Source organism: Lepidochelys olivacea (genome assembly GCF_965140295.1).
Source record: "Lepidochelys olivacea isolate rLepOli2 genome assembly, chromosome: 13".
Classification (NCBI taxonomy): domain Eukaryota; kingdom Metazoa; phylum Chordata; order Testudines; family Cheloniidae; genus Lepidochelys; species Lepidochelys olivacea.
The window spans coordinates 31,024,374-31,041,833 of NC_140423.1; the positions used below are offsets into that span (position 1 = coordinate 31,024,374).

The 17,460-nt window shown below is 41.7% G+C and overlaps 1 protein-coding gene across 7 annotated transcripts in view; it reads right to left on the reverse strand.

Moving 5' to 3' along the window:
• PHF20 (PHD finger protein 20) overlaps positions 1–17,460 on the reverse strand; it is a 189,631-nt gene that overhangs the window by 86,018 nt on the left and 86,153 nt on the right. For 4 of the 7 annotated variants that reach the window (XM_084646317.1, XM_084646319.1, XM_084646318.1 and 1 more), the window contains exon 10: positions 10,472–10,747. The exons of the other annotated variants lie outside the window; for them this stretch is intronic. In XM_084646317.1, the coding sequence (XP_084502443.1) occupies positions 10,472–10,747 (276 nt within the window). The remainder of the gene's footprint in view (positions 1–10,471; positions 10,748–17,460) is intronic. 7 annotated transcript variants of the gene reach the window in all.

A 17,460-nucleotide genomic window follows, 5' to 3' on the forward strand; every position in this document is an offset into this window, starting at 1 on the left:
AGGAGATTCTACCACCTCCCTAGGTAACGCATTCCAGTGTTTCACCACCCTCCTAGTGAAAAAGTTTTTCCTAATATCCAACCTAAACATCCCCCACTGCAACTTGAGACCATTACCCCTTCTCCTGTCCTCTTCTACCACTGAGAATAGTCTAGAACCATGCTCTCTGGAACCACCTCTCAGGTAATTGAAAGCAGCTATCAAATCCCCCCTCATTCTTCTCTTCTGCAGACTAAACAATCCCAGTTCCCTCAGCCTCTCCTCATAACTCATGTGTTCCAGACCCCTAATCATTTTTGTTGCCCTTCGCTGGACTCTCTCCAGTTTATCCACATCCTTCTTGTGGTGTGGGGCCCAAAACTGGACACAGTACTCCAGATGAGGCCTCACCAATGTCGAATAGAGGGGGACGATCACGTCCCTCGATCTGCTCGCTATGCCCCTACTTATACATCCCAAAATGCCATTGGCCTTCTTGGCAACAAGGGCACACTGCTGACTCATATCCAGCTTCTCGTCCACCGTCACCCCTAGGTCCTTTTCCGCAGAACTGCTGCCTAGCCATTCGGTCCCTAGTCTGTAGCTGTGCATTGGGTTCTTCCGTCCTAAGTGCAGGACCCTGCACTTATCCTTATTGAACCCCATCAGATTTCTTTTGGCCCAATCCTCCAATTTGTCTAGGTCCCTCTGTATCCTATCCCTGCCCTCCAGAGTATCTACCACTCCTCCCAGTTTAGTATCATCCGCAAATTTGCTGAGAGTGCAATCCACACCATCCTCCAGATCATTTATGAAGATATTGAACAAAACCGGCCCCAGGACTGACCACTGGGGACTCCACTTGACACCGGCTGCCAACTAGACATGGAGCCATTGATCACTACCCGTTGAGCCCGACAATCTAGCCAACTTTCTACCCACCTTGTAGTGCATTCATCCAGCCCATACTACTTTAACTTGCTGACAAGAATACTGTGGGAGACCGTGTCAAAAGCTTTGCTAAAGTCAAGAAACAATACATCCACTGCTTTCCCTTCATCCACAGAACCAGTAATCTCATCATAGAAGGTGATTAGATTAGTCAGGCATGACCTTCCCTTGGTGAATCCATGCTGACTGTTCCTGATCACTTTCCTCTCCTCTAAGTGCTTCAGGATTGATTCTTTGAGGACCTGCTCCATGATTTTTCCGGGGACTGAGGTGAGGCTGACTGGCCTGTAGTTCCCAGGATCTTCCTTCTTCCCTTTTTTAAAGATTGGCACTACATTAGCCTTTTTCCAGTCATCTGGGACTTCCCCCGTTCGCCACGAGTTTTCAAAGATAATGGCCAATGGCTCTGAAATCACAGCCGCCAATTCCTTTAGCACTCTCGGATGCAACTCGTCCGGCCCCATGGACTTGTGTACATCCAGCTTTTCTAAATAGTCCCTAGCCACCTCTTTCTCCACAGAGGGCTGGCCATCTACTCCCCATGGTGTGATGCCCAGCACAGCAGTCTGGGAGCTGACCTTGTTAGTGAAGACAGAGGCAAAAAAAAGCATTGAGTACATTAGCTTTTTCCACATCCTCTGTCACTAGATTGCCTCCCTCATTCAGTAAGGGGCCCACACTTCCCTTGGTTTTCTTCTTGTTGCCAACATACCTGAAGAAACCCCTCTTGTTACTCTTGACATCTCTCGCTAGCTGCAGCTCCAGGTGCAATTTGGCCCTCCTGATTTCATTCCTACATGCCCGAGCAATATTTTTATACTCATCCCTGGTCATATGTCCAACCTTCCACTTCTTGTGAGCTTCTTTTTTATGTTTAAGATCTGCTAGGATTTCACCGTTAAGCCAAGCTGGTCGCCTGCCATATTTACTATTCTTTCGACTCATCGGGATGGTTTGTCCCTGTAACCTCAACAGGGATTCCTTGAAATACAGCCAGCTCTCCTGGACTCCTTTCCCCTTCATGTTAGTCCCGCAAGGGATCCTAGCCATCCGTTCCCTGAGGGAGTCGAAGTCTGCTTTCCTGAAGTCCAGGGTCCGTAATCTGCTGCTTACCTTTCTTCCCTGTGTCAGGATCCTGAACTCAACCAACTCATAGTCACTGCCTCCCAGATTCCCATCAGCCTCCACTCTCTGATCTTCCCTCCCTCCATGCTGAACTGGAACTGGTTCTATAGCACTTATTCACAGAAGGGAATTGACTTCTTGCTTTAAGAGTTATTCATGAGAGGGGTCCCTGAGGAGGAACAGAAAAGGGTGGGGGGGAGCAGTGGCATAAGGGAGGGAGGTAAAATGGATAGCGTACTCCAATCTTATATCCTCCAGCACTCAATTGTCTGATACGATCCTCTCCCACATGGACAGAAAGTGGAAGAGACTGTCTCCAACAGGTGCATGGTGGGTAGAACGGTGTGGACACAGTTTGATTTTGTGAGGTTGTACCGGGTCCTTGACCAGCCTATCAAAACTGATGCTTAGATGATGATGATGATGAAGGCTCAGCAGCGGATGCACAGGGAGTAGGCAGTCTTTTCCTCTAGAACCTTGACTTCTTCCTGGGTGACGCATAAGTTCTTGAATTCTGGGAATGAAGCAGGGTGGGATCTTTGAGCCGTTTGGGAACTACTAAATTTGTTTGTTTGTAAGCATATAAATCCCAAAAGATCTCAACATGGCTCTGGGATTCTTAAGGGTATGCGGGGATTCATCAGTGGATTCAGCGAAGAGCTTGAGGCCATTCAAAGGAAAGGTCCTCAACCATGTTTTGGACCTCCTTTGGGAATTCAGACAGCCAGGATGCCCTCCGCATGCCTGCCGCCGTAGAGATAGATCAAGCTGCAGTGGGGACTGCATCCAAGGAGGCTTGTAGCAAAGTTCTAGCATCATTGCTAACAGCTTGAAACAGCTCACACTGATCAACCGGCAGATACTGAATCCAGGTGTTGAAATTGGCATAATTTGAGTGATTGTACTTCAACATGACAGCTTGATAATTTATAATCCTAAATTGAGGCGTCAACCAGGGAGTTTGGTGCTGGATGGATCTGCAAAAGTTCAGAGTCATTTGCTGGGAAGCAATATTTCTTATCGGCCTGTTTACATGTTGGCAGTATCATTGCAGAGGTCTGCCACATGGGTTTGGCAGGATCCAACAGGGCCTCATTAATAGGCAGGGCGGCTCAGGGAAAGGGAGTCCATTGAAGGATATCCAGGAGCTTATGCTGAAACTAACTGAGCTCTTCAGAGGGAGCTGCAGGGAATCTGCATTATGCTTAATTAACTTGTGGAAGTGTCTGAAGTCATCAGCCATAGTTGGTTAGGTAAACATTACAACTTCATCTGGGGAAGACAAAGAAATATTTGTTTGCGGAGTAGCCTCTTTATCTGCCCTGGCTCCTCAAATGATTCTTGCACTTGAGGTAGAGGAGAGGGGAGACACTCCTCTACTCCAACTATTCCCCACAAGAAACATTAGGGGCATGGAAAAACTGCTGTCAATATGCAGCTCAAGGATCCCCATATGGTCACTAGGGATTGGGGGTGTCCAAAGGGCTTGAACCAGATAGGGTGAACACAGGCCCATCTTTGATGCAACTCCCCTTCCCCACTCCACCCCTCTTTTCGAAAGCATCAGAAGGGAAAACCCTTGTCTGAAGAGTAGGGGAATCTTGGACTGAGACATTCAAATAAGAGGAGAATTCCTCCTCCTCAGCAAGGGCAGCTTCAGCACTCTGACAGTGGTTGAGGGTCAAGCAGTACTGGGGAAAGGCCCTAACTTGGAGACTCTGCATGTTTTCTTACCAATAACCTTTCAGTACCCACTAATAAGGCTGACTCTGGTTCCTCCAAAACAAGTAAGTCCTTAAGGAATCTGAACTCCTGCAGTACAGGGTGGATTTGAAGAATGGGGCCCCGTTCTGTAGTTAGTACCAAGGGTAAATGTTATTCCAGCAAGTCCCTTCTGGCCCAAGTAGTTGGTACTGATGATGATGCCTTGGGAGGGGTCAAGACCCTATATGAAATGTGGTGTCTTCCCTGTACTGAAGCAGTCTTTGTGGTCAACTCTGATGAAGACGTTACCGAAGGAGTTGTGGGTACCCTTCTGTCAGGAGGTGAGAATGCTTCATTTATGCAATGTCCTGTTTCTGCAGTACAGAAGGTCTTGGTACTGAGTCATGCTTGTTTCCCTTTTTCTCAGATGAGTCCGGAGCCATGGACACAGGATTAATACTAAGAGCATCTGGAGCCTCAGCCGTACCCAAAGCGGGATAAGATGACGCCACAGCAGTCTTGCTTTGCAAGGTCACAGGTTTTTTTGAGGTAGACTTCTTCTGCAGAGAATGGCTCCTCTTTCTATGCATCTCCTCTGTGAATTTACCTCAGGTAGACTCAGGTGAATGTGCCAAGAATGACATGTTCACAGAAAGACCTATGTTGGGGGGCGAGAGTGGGGGAAGAGATCTCCTGTCTGGGAACTGAGGGTGGCTGGAGGGAATGCTCCGTCATTAAACATCTCAGTTTTAAAATCCAATTTTTCCTTGCCCTGCCTTTAAAAGCACAGCAAATGGATATACAGGATAAGATTACCCCAAGCTACAGATAAACGGGAATACCCATCACTGACCAGGAAAGTCTCCCAAGAACCTCCCGAAAGCCCAGAGAGCCTGGCATATTCCAAGGTAACAGTAGCTAGAAGGGCAAAGTTCCCACCTCCCTTAAGGGAGAAAGGGATTGAGCAAGGCTTCCCCTAAACACCTAAATAAAATACAGCAAATAAAATAAATAGAATGAAGAAAGGTAACTAGACTAAATTGTCAACTTAAAATAGTACAGCACACTAATGCTTGTCTCAGGCCAAGGTAGTTGAGAGGGAACTGCAGGCAGTTCACCCACGCAGCCTTATAGGGCCTTGAAGCAGGGCACGAGGAAGCCATATGCACAGATTGAACAGACACTACCACCAAAAATCTCAGATTAAAGGCATAAGAGGTGTGAGTACACCTGAAGTGGGGAGCCCATAGGGACACCGCTTGAGAAGTTTTATTTACTCTTTCCCACAATGCAAAACCAAGGGTCATGTGATGAAATTAATAGGCAGCAGATTTAAGAGAAACAAGAAGTATTTTTTCCACAATAAACACAATTAACCTGTGGATTTCATTGCCAGGGATGTGACGGCTAGAGGTACTGTATTCAAAAGAGAACAAGATATCCTCCATGAACTTTAACCAAGACAGTCAAGGATGCAACCCCATGCTTGGGGTGACCCTAAACTTCTCATTGCCAGAAGCCAGGAGAGGAAAATTGCCCTGCTCTGTTCACTCTCCCAGAAATTCTGCTATTGGCCACTGTCGAAGACAGGATACTAGGCTAGTGGTCAGACCCAGTATAGCAGTTGTTACAATGTTCTTATTGCAGATATATGCCACTGAAGCTGCTGTGCGCCTAGGTGAGTTTGCATTTATAATACCTAAGTGTCTCAAAGCTCTCTAATTCATAACATGACATGATGCATAGTCTTATCCACTAGCCATCCTTTAGCTGTCTAGCTGTTTTTTGTTTTAATTATAAATGCCACAAATAGTCTGCTTAATTTTCTGAATGGCTTAGTCATGTTTAACAGATAACCAGCTCTTCTCCTAGTATTATTTTGGGGCTTTGGGAAAGAGACCAGGAGAAATACTGACAGACTAAGTACCACCTGGTAATTTTGGACTGTGGTGTCAAGTAGGCTGGACAGCAGAGCCTGCAACACCAAGACCCTCCTGGACAAGTTGGCAGCCAAGAATAACAACCTTTCACAGAGATCTAAAATCGCTGTGGCACAAATGGACCATCTATATGCTTGGTTAATAATAAACTCAACTCTAAAGGATCATTAGGCCACTGAGAAGGAGGTAGAAGTTTAAAGTCTTTAAAAATTGTTACACTAGGAGATGAACAAACTCCATGACTCTTCACATGGACAACAGAAATAGTAGCTAAACAAACAGTAAATGAACATTCTGTAGCCAGAGATATCTGTGAAGACATCAGAAACATGAGAAAGGAAGTCCAAGACAGCAGGAACCACAAAAAAAAACCTGAGTCAAGGACTCTGGCTTGAGCATGCATTTCAAACTGGTTCCATCTGGCAGCACAAAAGTTATCTCAGACCTGCCTTGATCTCCACAGAAAAGCACAAAACCCTCTGCTCTAGAAACCTAGCAGCCATGGTAAAAGGTGCAGGGACTGACATCCTTGATGGTCCACCCTGGTGTTCTACTGTGACAAGACTTGACTCAAGGAAGACTGATTGGACAATCTTTGTCAGGGCTAGAAGGTCTGAGAATCAGGTCTCTCACAACCAGGTTGGTGCCACTAGAATCACCACTTCTCTGTCTTACTGAATCTTTGTTAGTACTCTGGAAAGAAGGGAAATGAAGAAAAGGCATGAAGGAGTTCTTTCCCTCTGTATCCTATTTTTGAGCCGAACCTTGAACACTTTCTGATTTGTAGCAAAGAAAGTCAAATATCAGAAGGATTGCTGAGTCTCATCTCAAGTTGTATGCAATGTTGTTGTAGCCCTGTTGGTCACAGGATATTGGAGAGACATCGATATTAGAAATGTACTCTAAATACATTTCCCAGATCCGAAGTAGAGCTCTGTATAAGTCTCTATCAACAGAAGTTGGTTTAATAAAAATTACCTCACCTACCTACATTAATAATGCATCATTTCCACAGATGGATTATCAGTTACACAGAGGTAACCGAATTCCCCTTATTTGTTCAGGTAATACATTGCAAACACACTATCCGAACATTTCCATTGTCTGCCCTCTGATGTGTGAAAGAACAAATGTGAGAACCAGCCTAATGAGCCTCAGTTCTAGCTAGTTTACATGGAGTCTCTTTTCCTGAGGTCTCCAAAGATCACAGACAGTGAAAATTTCCCAGATATGTTGTCCCAACCCCCAGATTGTAGGCATCCATGCCTATCATTATTTTAGTATAAGGGTGTGAAAAGCAGATCTCCCTCTCTAGCAGCATTAACCATAGTAGAAAGTTTTCAACTAGCTTTCGACAGATGGGAGAGATTATCAATAAATCCAAAATGTGAGCGACTAATCCTTGTAAAGGCTGTATCTATAATCTTGCAAAAGTGTGTCTTTTGGGACGATGGTAAATATGCATCCACTATCAGGCCCAGTGCTATGTGAACAAGTATAACATACTTCCTTATCTACTTTTTCCACATCAGATTGTGTAGATGTCTATCATATCCCCTTTGTGATCTCTTTTCTAAGATGAAAATTCTAATCTTATTAATCTCTCCTCATATGGAAGCTATTCTGTATCCCTAATAATTTTTGTTGCCTTTTTCTGTACCTTTCTAACTCCAATATATCTTTTTTGAGATGGGGTGACCATATCTGTATGCAGTATTCAAGATGTGGGCATACTATAGATTTATATAGCAGCAATATGATATTTTCTGTCTTATGATCTATCCCTTTTGTAATGATTCCCAACATTGTTATCTTTTTTGACTGCCGCTGCACACTGAGTGGATGTTTTCAGAGAACCATCCCCAGTGATTCCAAGATCTCTTTCTTGAGTGGTAACAGCTAATTTAGACCCCATCATTTTATGTGTATAGTGGGGATGTTTTCCAATGTGCATTACTTTGCATTTGACAACACTGAAGTTTAAAGAATCCTTATTGCGGTTACAGGGACAAACTATCCCCATGTGTAGAAAGAATAGTAAATATGGCAGGCGACCAGCTTGGCTTAACAGTGAAATCCTTGCTGATCTTAAACACAAAAAAGCAGCTTACAAAAAGTGAAGATTGGACAAATGACCAGGGATGAGTATAAAAATATTGCTCGGGCATGCAGGAGTGAAATGAGGAAGGCCAAATCACACCTGAAGTTGCAGCTAGCAAGAGATGTTAAGAATAACAAGAAGGGTTTCTTCAGGTATGTTAGCAACAAGAAGAAAGTCAAGGAAAGTGTGGGCCCCTTACTGAATGAGGGAGGCAACCTAGTGACAGAGGGTGTGGAAAAAGCTAATGTATTCAATGTTTTTCCTTTGCCTCCGTCTTCACGAACAAGGTCAGCTCCCAGACTACTGCACTGGGCAGCACAGTATGGGGAGGAGGTGACCAGCCCTCTGTAGAGAAAGAAGTGGTTCGGGACTATTTAGAAAAGCTGGATGAACACAAGTCCACGGGGCCGGATGCGTTGCACCCGAGACTGCTAAAGAAGTTGGCGGATGTGATTGCAGAGCCATTGGCCATTATCTTTGAAAACTCACGGCGATCCAGGGAAGTCCTGGATGAGTGGAAAAAGGCTAATGTAGTGCCCATCTTTAAAAAAGAGAAGAAGGAGGATCCCGGAACTGCAGACCAGACAGCCTCACCTCAGTCCCTGGAAAAATCATGGAGCAGGAAAGAGTCCAGCAGAGGGCAACAAAAATGATGAGGGGACTGGAACACATGACTTATGAGGAGAGGCTGAGGGAACTGGGATTGTTTAGTCTACGGAAGAGAAGGATGAGGGGGGGATTTGATAGCTGCTTTCAACTACCTGAAAGGGGGTTCCAAAGAGGATGGCTCTAGACTGTTCTCAGTGGTAGCAGATGACAGAACAAGGAGTAATGGTCTCAAGTTGCAGTGGGGGAGGTTTAAGTTGGATATTAGGAAAAACTTTTTCACTAGGAAGGTGGTGAAACACTGGAATGCGTTACCCAGGGAGGTGGTGGAACCTTAGTCTATTACAAAAAGACTAGAATTTCTATAGATCAAATTATTAAAAGAACTAGAAATGCAGCTCAGAATCAGATCCTATAAAGTAGGAACCATCACAGACACAGACGAGACAGGAAGCAGAAGAAGCCCATCTCAATCATTCTCTTAAGCATTAGCAGTTCTCCACAGTATTTTTTCCACCACTACTTATTTAGCTTGTTTTAAATGTTATGTATAGTAAAACTATAAAGGGTAGTTACCGTTAAAAGCATTCCCCTCTAACTCATTTAAGAAAAATTCTGCCTACGCTTTTAGTCCAATTTTTTTAATTTTGCTTTTTTTTTTGCGCAAACTGTAAAACTACTTGGAATGTAGGATTTTTAGTTTTGTAGGATGCTAAAAACTACTTTCAGATATGTAAGTGGTATATGAACAGGAAAGGCAGCCTCTCAAATGAGGAACCATTGTCTTTGCAAGGATATACATGAAGATAAACTAAAGATCATGATAGGGGGTGTGTTTAAAGCTATATGCATCTTGCTTTAATTCTGGTTTAAAATAACTAGCTGCTTCTTTTTAATTAAACACAAAAATTTTGCAAGTTACATTATTTAACTGTATAAAATAATTAATTTTACAAAATGTTAATGCAACATTAACGCTTGAGATTTTAAACTAAGAAAAGCCCAGAAATTGAGAATTTAGGTAAACACTGTAGTCTTGTTTTTATCCCTATGCACTATAATGTGGCACAAGAAGATATATTTCGAAAAAAATATTTTACAAATATGGGCTAAGAGCAGAAGAAAATCCATAAAAACTCCTATTTAAATGGAACTACAATACAAAAAAACAACAAACCTAGCCCAGAGTTTATCTGAAATATCATGCATAATTCTAGTGAGCACAGTGTTGAGCACAGCAAACAAAAATATAAAGCAGAACACAACCAATAAGATTCCATTTTGAAGGGTACAGGTGGGTGTCACCTAATGAGAATCCTGCATTTTCCCATGTCCTTCTGATTTTTCCCCTCTTCTACTCAAGTAAATTATACAAAATTATTTCACAAGAACTCAACTCCTACACCTGTAGTCATGCAGAACAGGATTCTTGTCAGAGTTCCACCAGCAGCTTAAAAGCAAGCAACCGTAATTACCACAGAAATCACAAGTGAGATTGGACTTTTAGTTACTTTTATCCCTTCTTCTGAATGAGGAGAGTGAAAGATTGAGAAAGAAATGAGTTAGATATTTAGATTGGTTGATGAAAGAACTTCTCTTGTCCTTTCCTCTTCTGAGAGTATTGTTTGGGGAAGAAGGACATTGCCAAGCAAAAATAAAATGAAAGGATTCCAGTATTTCAGGTGTATTTTTTCTTTTTTAGTTAAACACACAAAGGTTTAATAGTGGAATAAATTGCTGAAGGGGAGGAAAAGAAGCTGCTAGGATAAATCAGTTCATGAAGTAACTTGGCCACTTTCTGGAGGGCATCATCTTCTCTAACCTCTAAATGATATTGTTACATTATACCATTTGTATTTATGTTTCTAAATAATGTGTCTCAATTCAGGTAGATATTTAAAAGAAGAAAAAGAAGATGAACCCAAAGGACCCTGATATTCTATGATTCTATGACCCTTCTTTGCCTAATATCTATCATGTAATTGAAATGTTTTCCACTAATTTTCCTTTCCATTCTAGATACTAGAATGCTCCTTAGAAATGAAGATATAGCCAACATACTTACACAATGAACCAGACGTAGTCCGCCTTCTGTTTAAACTTCGTTTGGCTTTTTCAGAAGCCAAAAAACCTCTTGTTTGAATATTTCTTTGTACTGGACTCTGCTGTGGTTCTGGTTCTTTCTCCACTCCATGAAAATATTTCATATGATAATGTAGCAACTTCGCTTTGCGGAATGATTTTGAACAGTCCAAGAGCTTGCATCTAAACTTGTGATCTTGGTCAACAGTTGCAGCTTTTGAAGCAATAAAATCATCTGTTCTCTTAAAAGTTTTTGTTACTGTAAGGACAAAACAAATAAGATTCCCCCATGCTTTTGCTATATTTATCAAATGATTTGCTAAACTTAAAAAAAATTAAGAAACTAACATGTATTTAAACATAAAATACTATATTAGCTATGAACAAAAAGTATTGTTGCTATTACCTGCTTTTGAGATCAACAGCCTAGATAGGGACTAACCTGAGACTGTTTTCCTTATTGTCCTTTGATGAACTACTACTGAAATCTCCATAAAAATGTTCATTAACCAACTGCTATTGTAATAGGGAACACAATATATTAGAGAGACTTTGCTTAACTGAGCTTACTTGGGCCAATGGTACGTATCACTGAAGCCTGCAGTACAACAGTAGTACCAGTGATGCTGTCCTCTATGGAAGCAGCATGAATGCTACATTTAGGGCTAAATACACAGAGGCAACATGGAGCAGGAAAGTAAATTGTTCTGGAGCAACTGCATCTGAAATGCATTCAGTTTTGGGTACTACATTGTCTGAAAGTAACTGACAAACCTGGAAGAGTTCAAAGAGAGAAAAGCAACAGAAGTACTCAATAGTGCAAGACAGACTGACTCCTGGGGAAAGTAGGACAGCTTCATACACACACAGCAGGTTGCCGAAGAGAAAAATGGAGAGATTTAACAATCTACAGTTATTTACTGGGAGCGAACAACGAGAACAAAGACATTTTTTTAGGGTTGTGCATGGGGGAAAATAAAGGAGAAGGGGGAAGAAAAAATTAAGAAAGGCAAAAAATTTAGGCCTGGGATCAGTAAGAACTTCCTGTCAATGAGGGATTTCAAATTATTTTGTTAATTTCAACAAACCTAAACAGGGCCATGCAAGTGGGTTAGCAAAATTTGCCAACATCAAAACCTAAAATATTGTATTCATAAAGAACAAAACATATAACGGAAGTGGAAGGAAATCTGATTCAATTTACAAGTAACATGAAGTTGGGAAAATATTGTTCAATTGCAGCAAAGAGGACCAAGAGGATCTCAGGCTTCAATAAAAGAAATATTCTAAAGATGACATGGGAAACTATTGTACAATTGTCATGATTAGACCCTGTTGAGAGTCCTGTATCCAAGCTTGGTGCATCTTTCTTCCACAGGTTGCAAAGGTACAGAGAATAGCTTCTAACTGATCTGATAAACTGAAGTTTGGAGAAGAGGAGGCAACAGAGGAATTGAGGATGGGCTGGAAGGAGAGAGAAAGGAAGGGAGAACTTACTGCAATGGGCACAAAGGAATCTATTCAAACTCTAGGGCAACAATACGAAATACACAGACATGCCTGAATTTCGAACTACAAAGTTCAGATTATCATCACATACAGGCATTTTCCCCCCCTTCATACAATAATGCCCACCTGGAATTCTCTGCTCATGGGAATTAATATAAAGTTGGTGTGCAACTGTTCTACCCAGGGAGACTTTGGGAAAAAAATTGTACCCCAAGGAAGTACAATCTCTCCCAAGATTGACAGTAGGAAAGGAAAAAGTGTGCAGAGGTGGAAGGGGGAAGCTCCTCCTCTCCCACAACAGCCCAGGAAAAACTGGACCTTGATTACTGTGATTCTTGGTCACATGCACTAGATATTAACAGGAATTATCCAATTTGGGGACAGTAAGGTACTTTTTACTGAGGACATACTAGCAATGAACTTTCAGAGGTTCCATCTTTTTCTGGAGCACTTTTTCTGGGGGGGACGGGACAGGGGGAAATGAACTCAATATTGCAAACAAGCAATTTCCAGTGAATATTGATGTCGATCAGTGTGAGCCCTCTATGTATCCCACCATTTATTTTGGGGTCCTTATAACCTAGAATGCTGAAAGAGAAAATGACTTACCATAATTCTGGCCTTCTGCCACAGATCACCAATCCATAAATCATATATATCTTAAACCTCTGGCTTGTGAGGGATCCTATCTGGATTTAGAATTTTCATCTAAGCTGTTGGGTAATAACCAGTAGAGGGCACAAGCTAAAGCATGCAGACTTTCTGAGAGTCAGTAACTGCTTATCCTTAAATTGCTTTTCATACAAATAGGAACTCTTCTGAACTCTACCTCTCACCTACCCACTGACCACTCAATCTACTGCTTCATGTATCTTCAGAGGACAAAATCTTCAGTTACATGGGTTATTCTGTTTTCTGTTTATTCTTTTAAAACACGGCTTTCTTCTACTCCTCTGGAACTTCCCCATTTTCGAAACTAAGGCCACGTCTACACTAGAGTTTTGTCAACAAAAGTTATGCCAATTAAACCACTGTTGCATGTCCACACTATGTCCGCAGACCACATCCACACTAGCAGCTCTTCCATTGACACAAAGCAGTGCACTGTGGGTAGCTATCCCACTGCACAACTGGCTGCAGGATGCTTTGGGAAGGCTTTGAAAATGTCTCATGAGGGCAGGTACAGCTCACAGAGCTCTTCACACTGAGCAATGTCAAAGCTTCCCAGAGCTTTGAAAGGGCAGGGGTGCATGCCTGCAGGGAAGCCAAGTTCAAAATAGTGAGCAGAGCAGTCATGATGGGCATTGTGGAATATGGGGGGAGACCATTTGCTTCACCTGTGCCAGCGTTAAAAGGATAGAGGAACTGGAATACAAAGAACACACTAAAAGATTGGACATGCAAGCACAGAGTGCACAACCAGTGCAAACTTCAGCACATGCTTCAGAGCTGGGGAGATGAGGCAATTTAAAGCCTCCCCCTTCAGATCAAGAGGTGGATTCAGCCCTTCAACTTTATTCAGTGTGATAAAGTGGAACGTTGAAAACACTGAAATGGTTCTCTTGAACCTATATCTAATGACTTGTCAAAATGCCAGTCTCCAGTGCAGAGCCGCTGGCTGAGGCAAAAACTTTGACTCTACTCTTTTCTAGAGCAGCCAGGTGGCATGATGCTTGCCCATATTCACTGGCTTGAGTTGATAACTTTTATGGTACCTTGGGAGGAATCATGACCCATGCTGCTGCAGGATATGCAACAGTCCTGTCAACTGGAGGCAAACATTTTCTGCATTTGAAGGGACTAGACTGCTTCTCCTTACCTGAACACCAAGGCCAAAATGACTAAAAAGTTTGTGACTAAAAACCTATGTAGACTGAATCTTTGATGCATGTCCAAACTAACACACTTCAAGCATAATCTTAGAAAACAACACTAGGAACTTCTCAGCAGAATCACGGAAAGCATAGAAGGCATTTTTAAAATCAGAAACCAACCTCTGAGTATCAAGCATGCCCATGAAGAGCCTAGCACCAAGAATATCTGTGGAGTGATTTTGAGCCTGTTCGCAGACAGAAGAGAAAACTCGTACTAGCTGTCAGAACAGCTGATGAGCACTCTGGCTCACATCCTATTAGTTGGAATGCCTCTTGACTGAGTTAATTCCCATCAACCAGTCACCCCTCAGAAGCAGGAGATCCACAAGATGGAAATCTACTGTACCAGTAATCTTTTTTCCTCATCATTTTTTAACAATTCAAATACAGTAGCAGAATATGACCATTATCCTTTAAAATTTTAACTAATTTTTATATATATATTTTTATAAAATGTATGTATGTATCAGTCACATGCAACACTATTGTTGAAAATTATATCAAAACTTCAGGAAATTTAAAATTTAAGTTGCATAAAGCAATATTTTGCCTATGTTAAGTATACTATACATGAAGGTATACATTAAAAGCCTAACAAGCAATGAAAAGTATAATAGATGCACATTTTGAATTGGTTAGCAATGCTAAACAGTGCAGTGTGTCATGTTTTGAGATGGATGTGGCTGCACAAACCGAACCCTGAACTCAACTCTCAGCAGGTAACAGAGAAGACACCAATTTTTAAGCAGTTTTATGTTTAAAAAGTTATTGTTAATGTTCCCACACATACAGATTGTGTGCGCGCTGCATGCAAATTACACAACCATCTCACAGCTAAACATGCAGCACCAATACCACACACAGCCAAGGATTAAAAATGAAGGCTAGTCATTTTACTTGACTTTGGAATATTCTCCCAAAAGGAAGAGATGGAAATTCTATTCCTTGTGACATTAGAACTAAGCTGTACAAACAACAGATGAAAATATTAGGGAAGAATGCTCCATTTTCCTGAGATGGTAGGTCATTTCCATCTCCGATTTCCAGGATCTTACATTGCCAATTTAAGAGCATGCACACAACAGTAAAGGCAGTCTGCGGATATGGTTGCTCAACAAGGTATCCAAGCTGAACTCTCAAAAACAAATAGCTGAAGCAACTTTCCTGTTTGGTCATTTAAGATATTTGGATGATTCATTCATGGAATGAATCAATTCAGCTTTAAAACCACACAAAGCACCTTTTTTTGCTTTCATCTCCACAGATACAACCCCTCTTTGAGAGACAAGAATACACAGACACAGAGTCAGCACAAGATAAACCAGGCATACAGCTAGAACAATGCATATTTAAAACCAAGAGTTTTCATTATCCTTTTTAAAGACAAATGAGGGATGAAGAGGAGAGTTAGAGTGGAACCTGGTTACTACCTGGAGTGCAAGTTTTACAAGCAAAAGGAGCTGATTCCTAAGGACTAGTCTCCACTAGATAGTTCTGCCAGTTTAATTATATCAATATGGTTAAAGCAGCAAATGTTCCTAGTGAAGAAACAGTTTTATATTGATACAAGTGCTTACACTGATATAGCATATTTCAGATCCCTGACTGGCATCAGCTACATCGGTATAAGCACTTTTATAACAAGTAACTAGAGCTTTTAGCAGCACAGCGATGTTGGCAAAAATCACACCCCTCACCAACATAGTTATGTTACCAAAACTTGCTAGAATAGGCCTGCCTTAAATCTGCAGAAGAACAAAGTTATTCTGAGACTGGTTGACGAAGTTGTCAGTTTCTAAGGAAATAAAAAGGGACACGGAGAGTCAAGTGCAGACACACCAAAGTAAGTTGGCCACTCCCCAATGTCACAATCTTAGTTTTACTGCATCCCAACGTAGGCTACCTGTATGTTTATGGAATGATAGAACTTTTTTTGTTCATCAGATAACAGTTTGGGGTCAATGGTCTGCGAGGGATGGATGTGCACCCTGGAACCCAGGATAGATGGGAAAAAGATGGATCTCAGTGATATCTCCCATGACTGCCTACTGCTGATGTGCTTCTCATTTAAAGTGAATATATTGATAATTTCTCCTGAGAAGATCAAGTCAAGTCTGCGATGGGATGCAAGACAGTTACGCTACAGATATGGCTGCATTCACTGATAGTAATCAATAATACTAACACTTTTAATCACAGAAAATCTATTTTGGTCAAATCAACAGAGACTGGTTCTCTGATAAGTATAACCACTTAAAGGCTTCCATGGTTAACAATGGGTTGGATAGGTTTCAGAGTAGCAGCCGTGTTAGTCTGTATTCGCAAAAAGAAAAGGAGTACTTGTAGCACCTTAGCGACTAACAAATTTATTTGAGCATAAGCTTTCGTGAACTGTCAGGGATGGGCTAGGTTTAATTAGTCCTGCTTCAGCACAGGGGGCTGGATTTCATTACCACTTGAGATCCCTTCCAGCCCTACATTTCTATGATAACTGAATATGCTATCAAATTAATGTTTTACTTTTACTTTCTGACAGCACTTACTCTTTGAAAAAATAAGTGAATGATTCCTATTCTTAAAATCTTTCCAATGAAATGTCAGCAAAACAAACTCAGTGTAGTTACATTCAGCATATCTTGTGTATGTCCATCTATAAATACTTGACATTTTTATATTATGTATATTTTACTAGAAGAAGTGGAAAATGAAATGTCAAATCCAGAAAATCACCTCTGATTTCCAGCAGCCTACGTTTAATGACCCCAAACCAGAGTCAGAGGAAAAGAAACCACAAAGAAAAGACCAGAATTTTTGAGGTAGGGACAAGTACACCATGCACCATTATATACCGTATTTATTGTGCCTTTAGAGTTTCAATAGTTCATTCAGTCTCATACCCTAAATCAACTTCTATGTTTCTTTAGAACAGCCATGGCCTGAGCAAGCTCTCCCATTTGCAGTCTGGCAATCAAAGTCAATCAAGTTATCTTACGACTCTTGAAATGATTAAGGCACTGCCAGTTTTCTACAGAATTCTCAGAGATGTATGCACAGTCAAAGCTCATCTCTACATGGGCAAAAACAAAACTACACACGCTCCAGGGTCATGAGCTAACTGCAGATTTCCCTTCTCCTAGGCAAGGGACCAAACAGGTTTGTGAATGTAAGAAAAAGGGCAAGTGAGGGGGATTAGTGTTCCTTGAATTCATGAATATTTGATTGCACACCAGCATTATCCTCTTCTACTGTGCCCTGTAGTAAGCAGAGCTTCCATCTGACAGCAGCTGCAGGTGTGCTTCACAGAGCTCTGCACTAGAAACCTGAGAAACTCCCTCTTGGAATTCCAACAGACATTCAACTAAAGCTCCTGTTTTGTCCTTTTCCTCCTCCAGCCCCATACAATCCCAGCTCAAACACCTTCTCACCTCAGCAGGAGGAGGGTTCTAAGAGGGAAAAGACGTCAGGATCCAGACTACTGTAGGGAACATGTGGAATCCTGAACTCAAGACCTGGGAGGCAAGTGAAGGAGGAAAAGATTTGCAATTGTTTTAATTTTTAATTCAAAGGATTACTTGAATTTTTTCTAAAA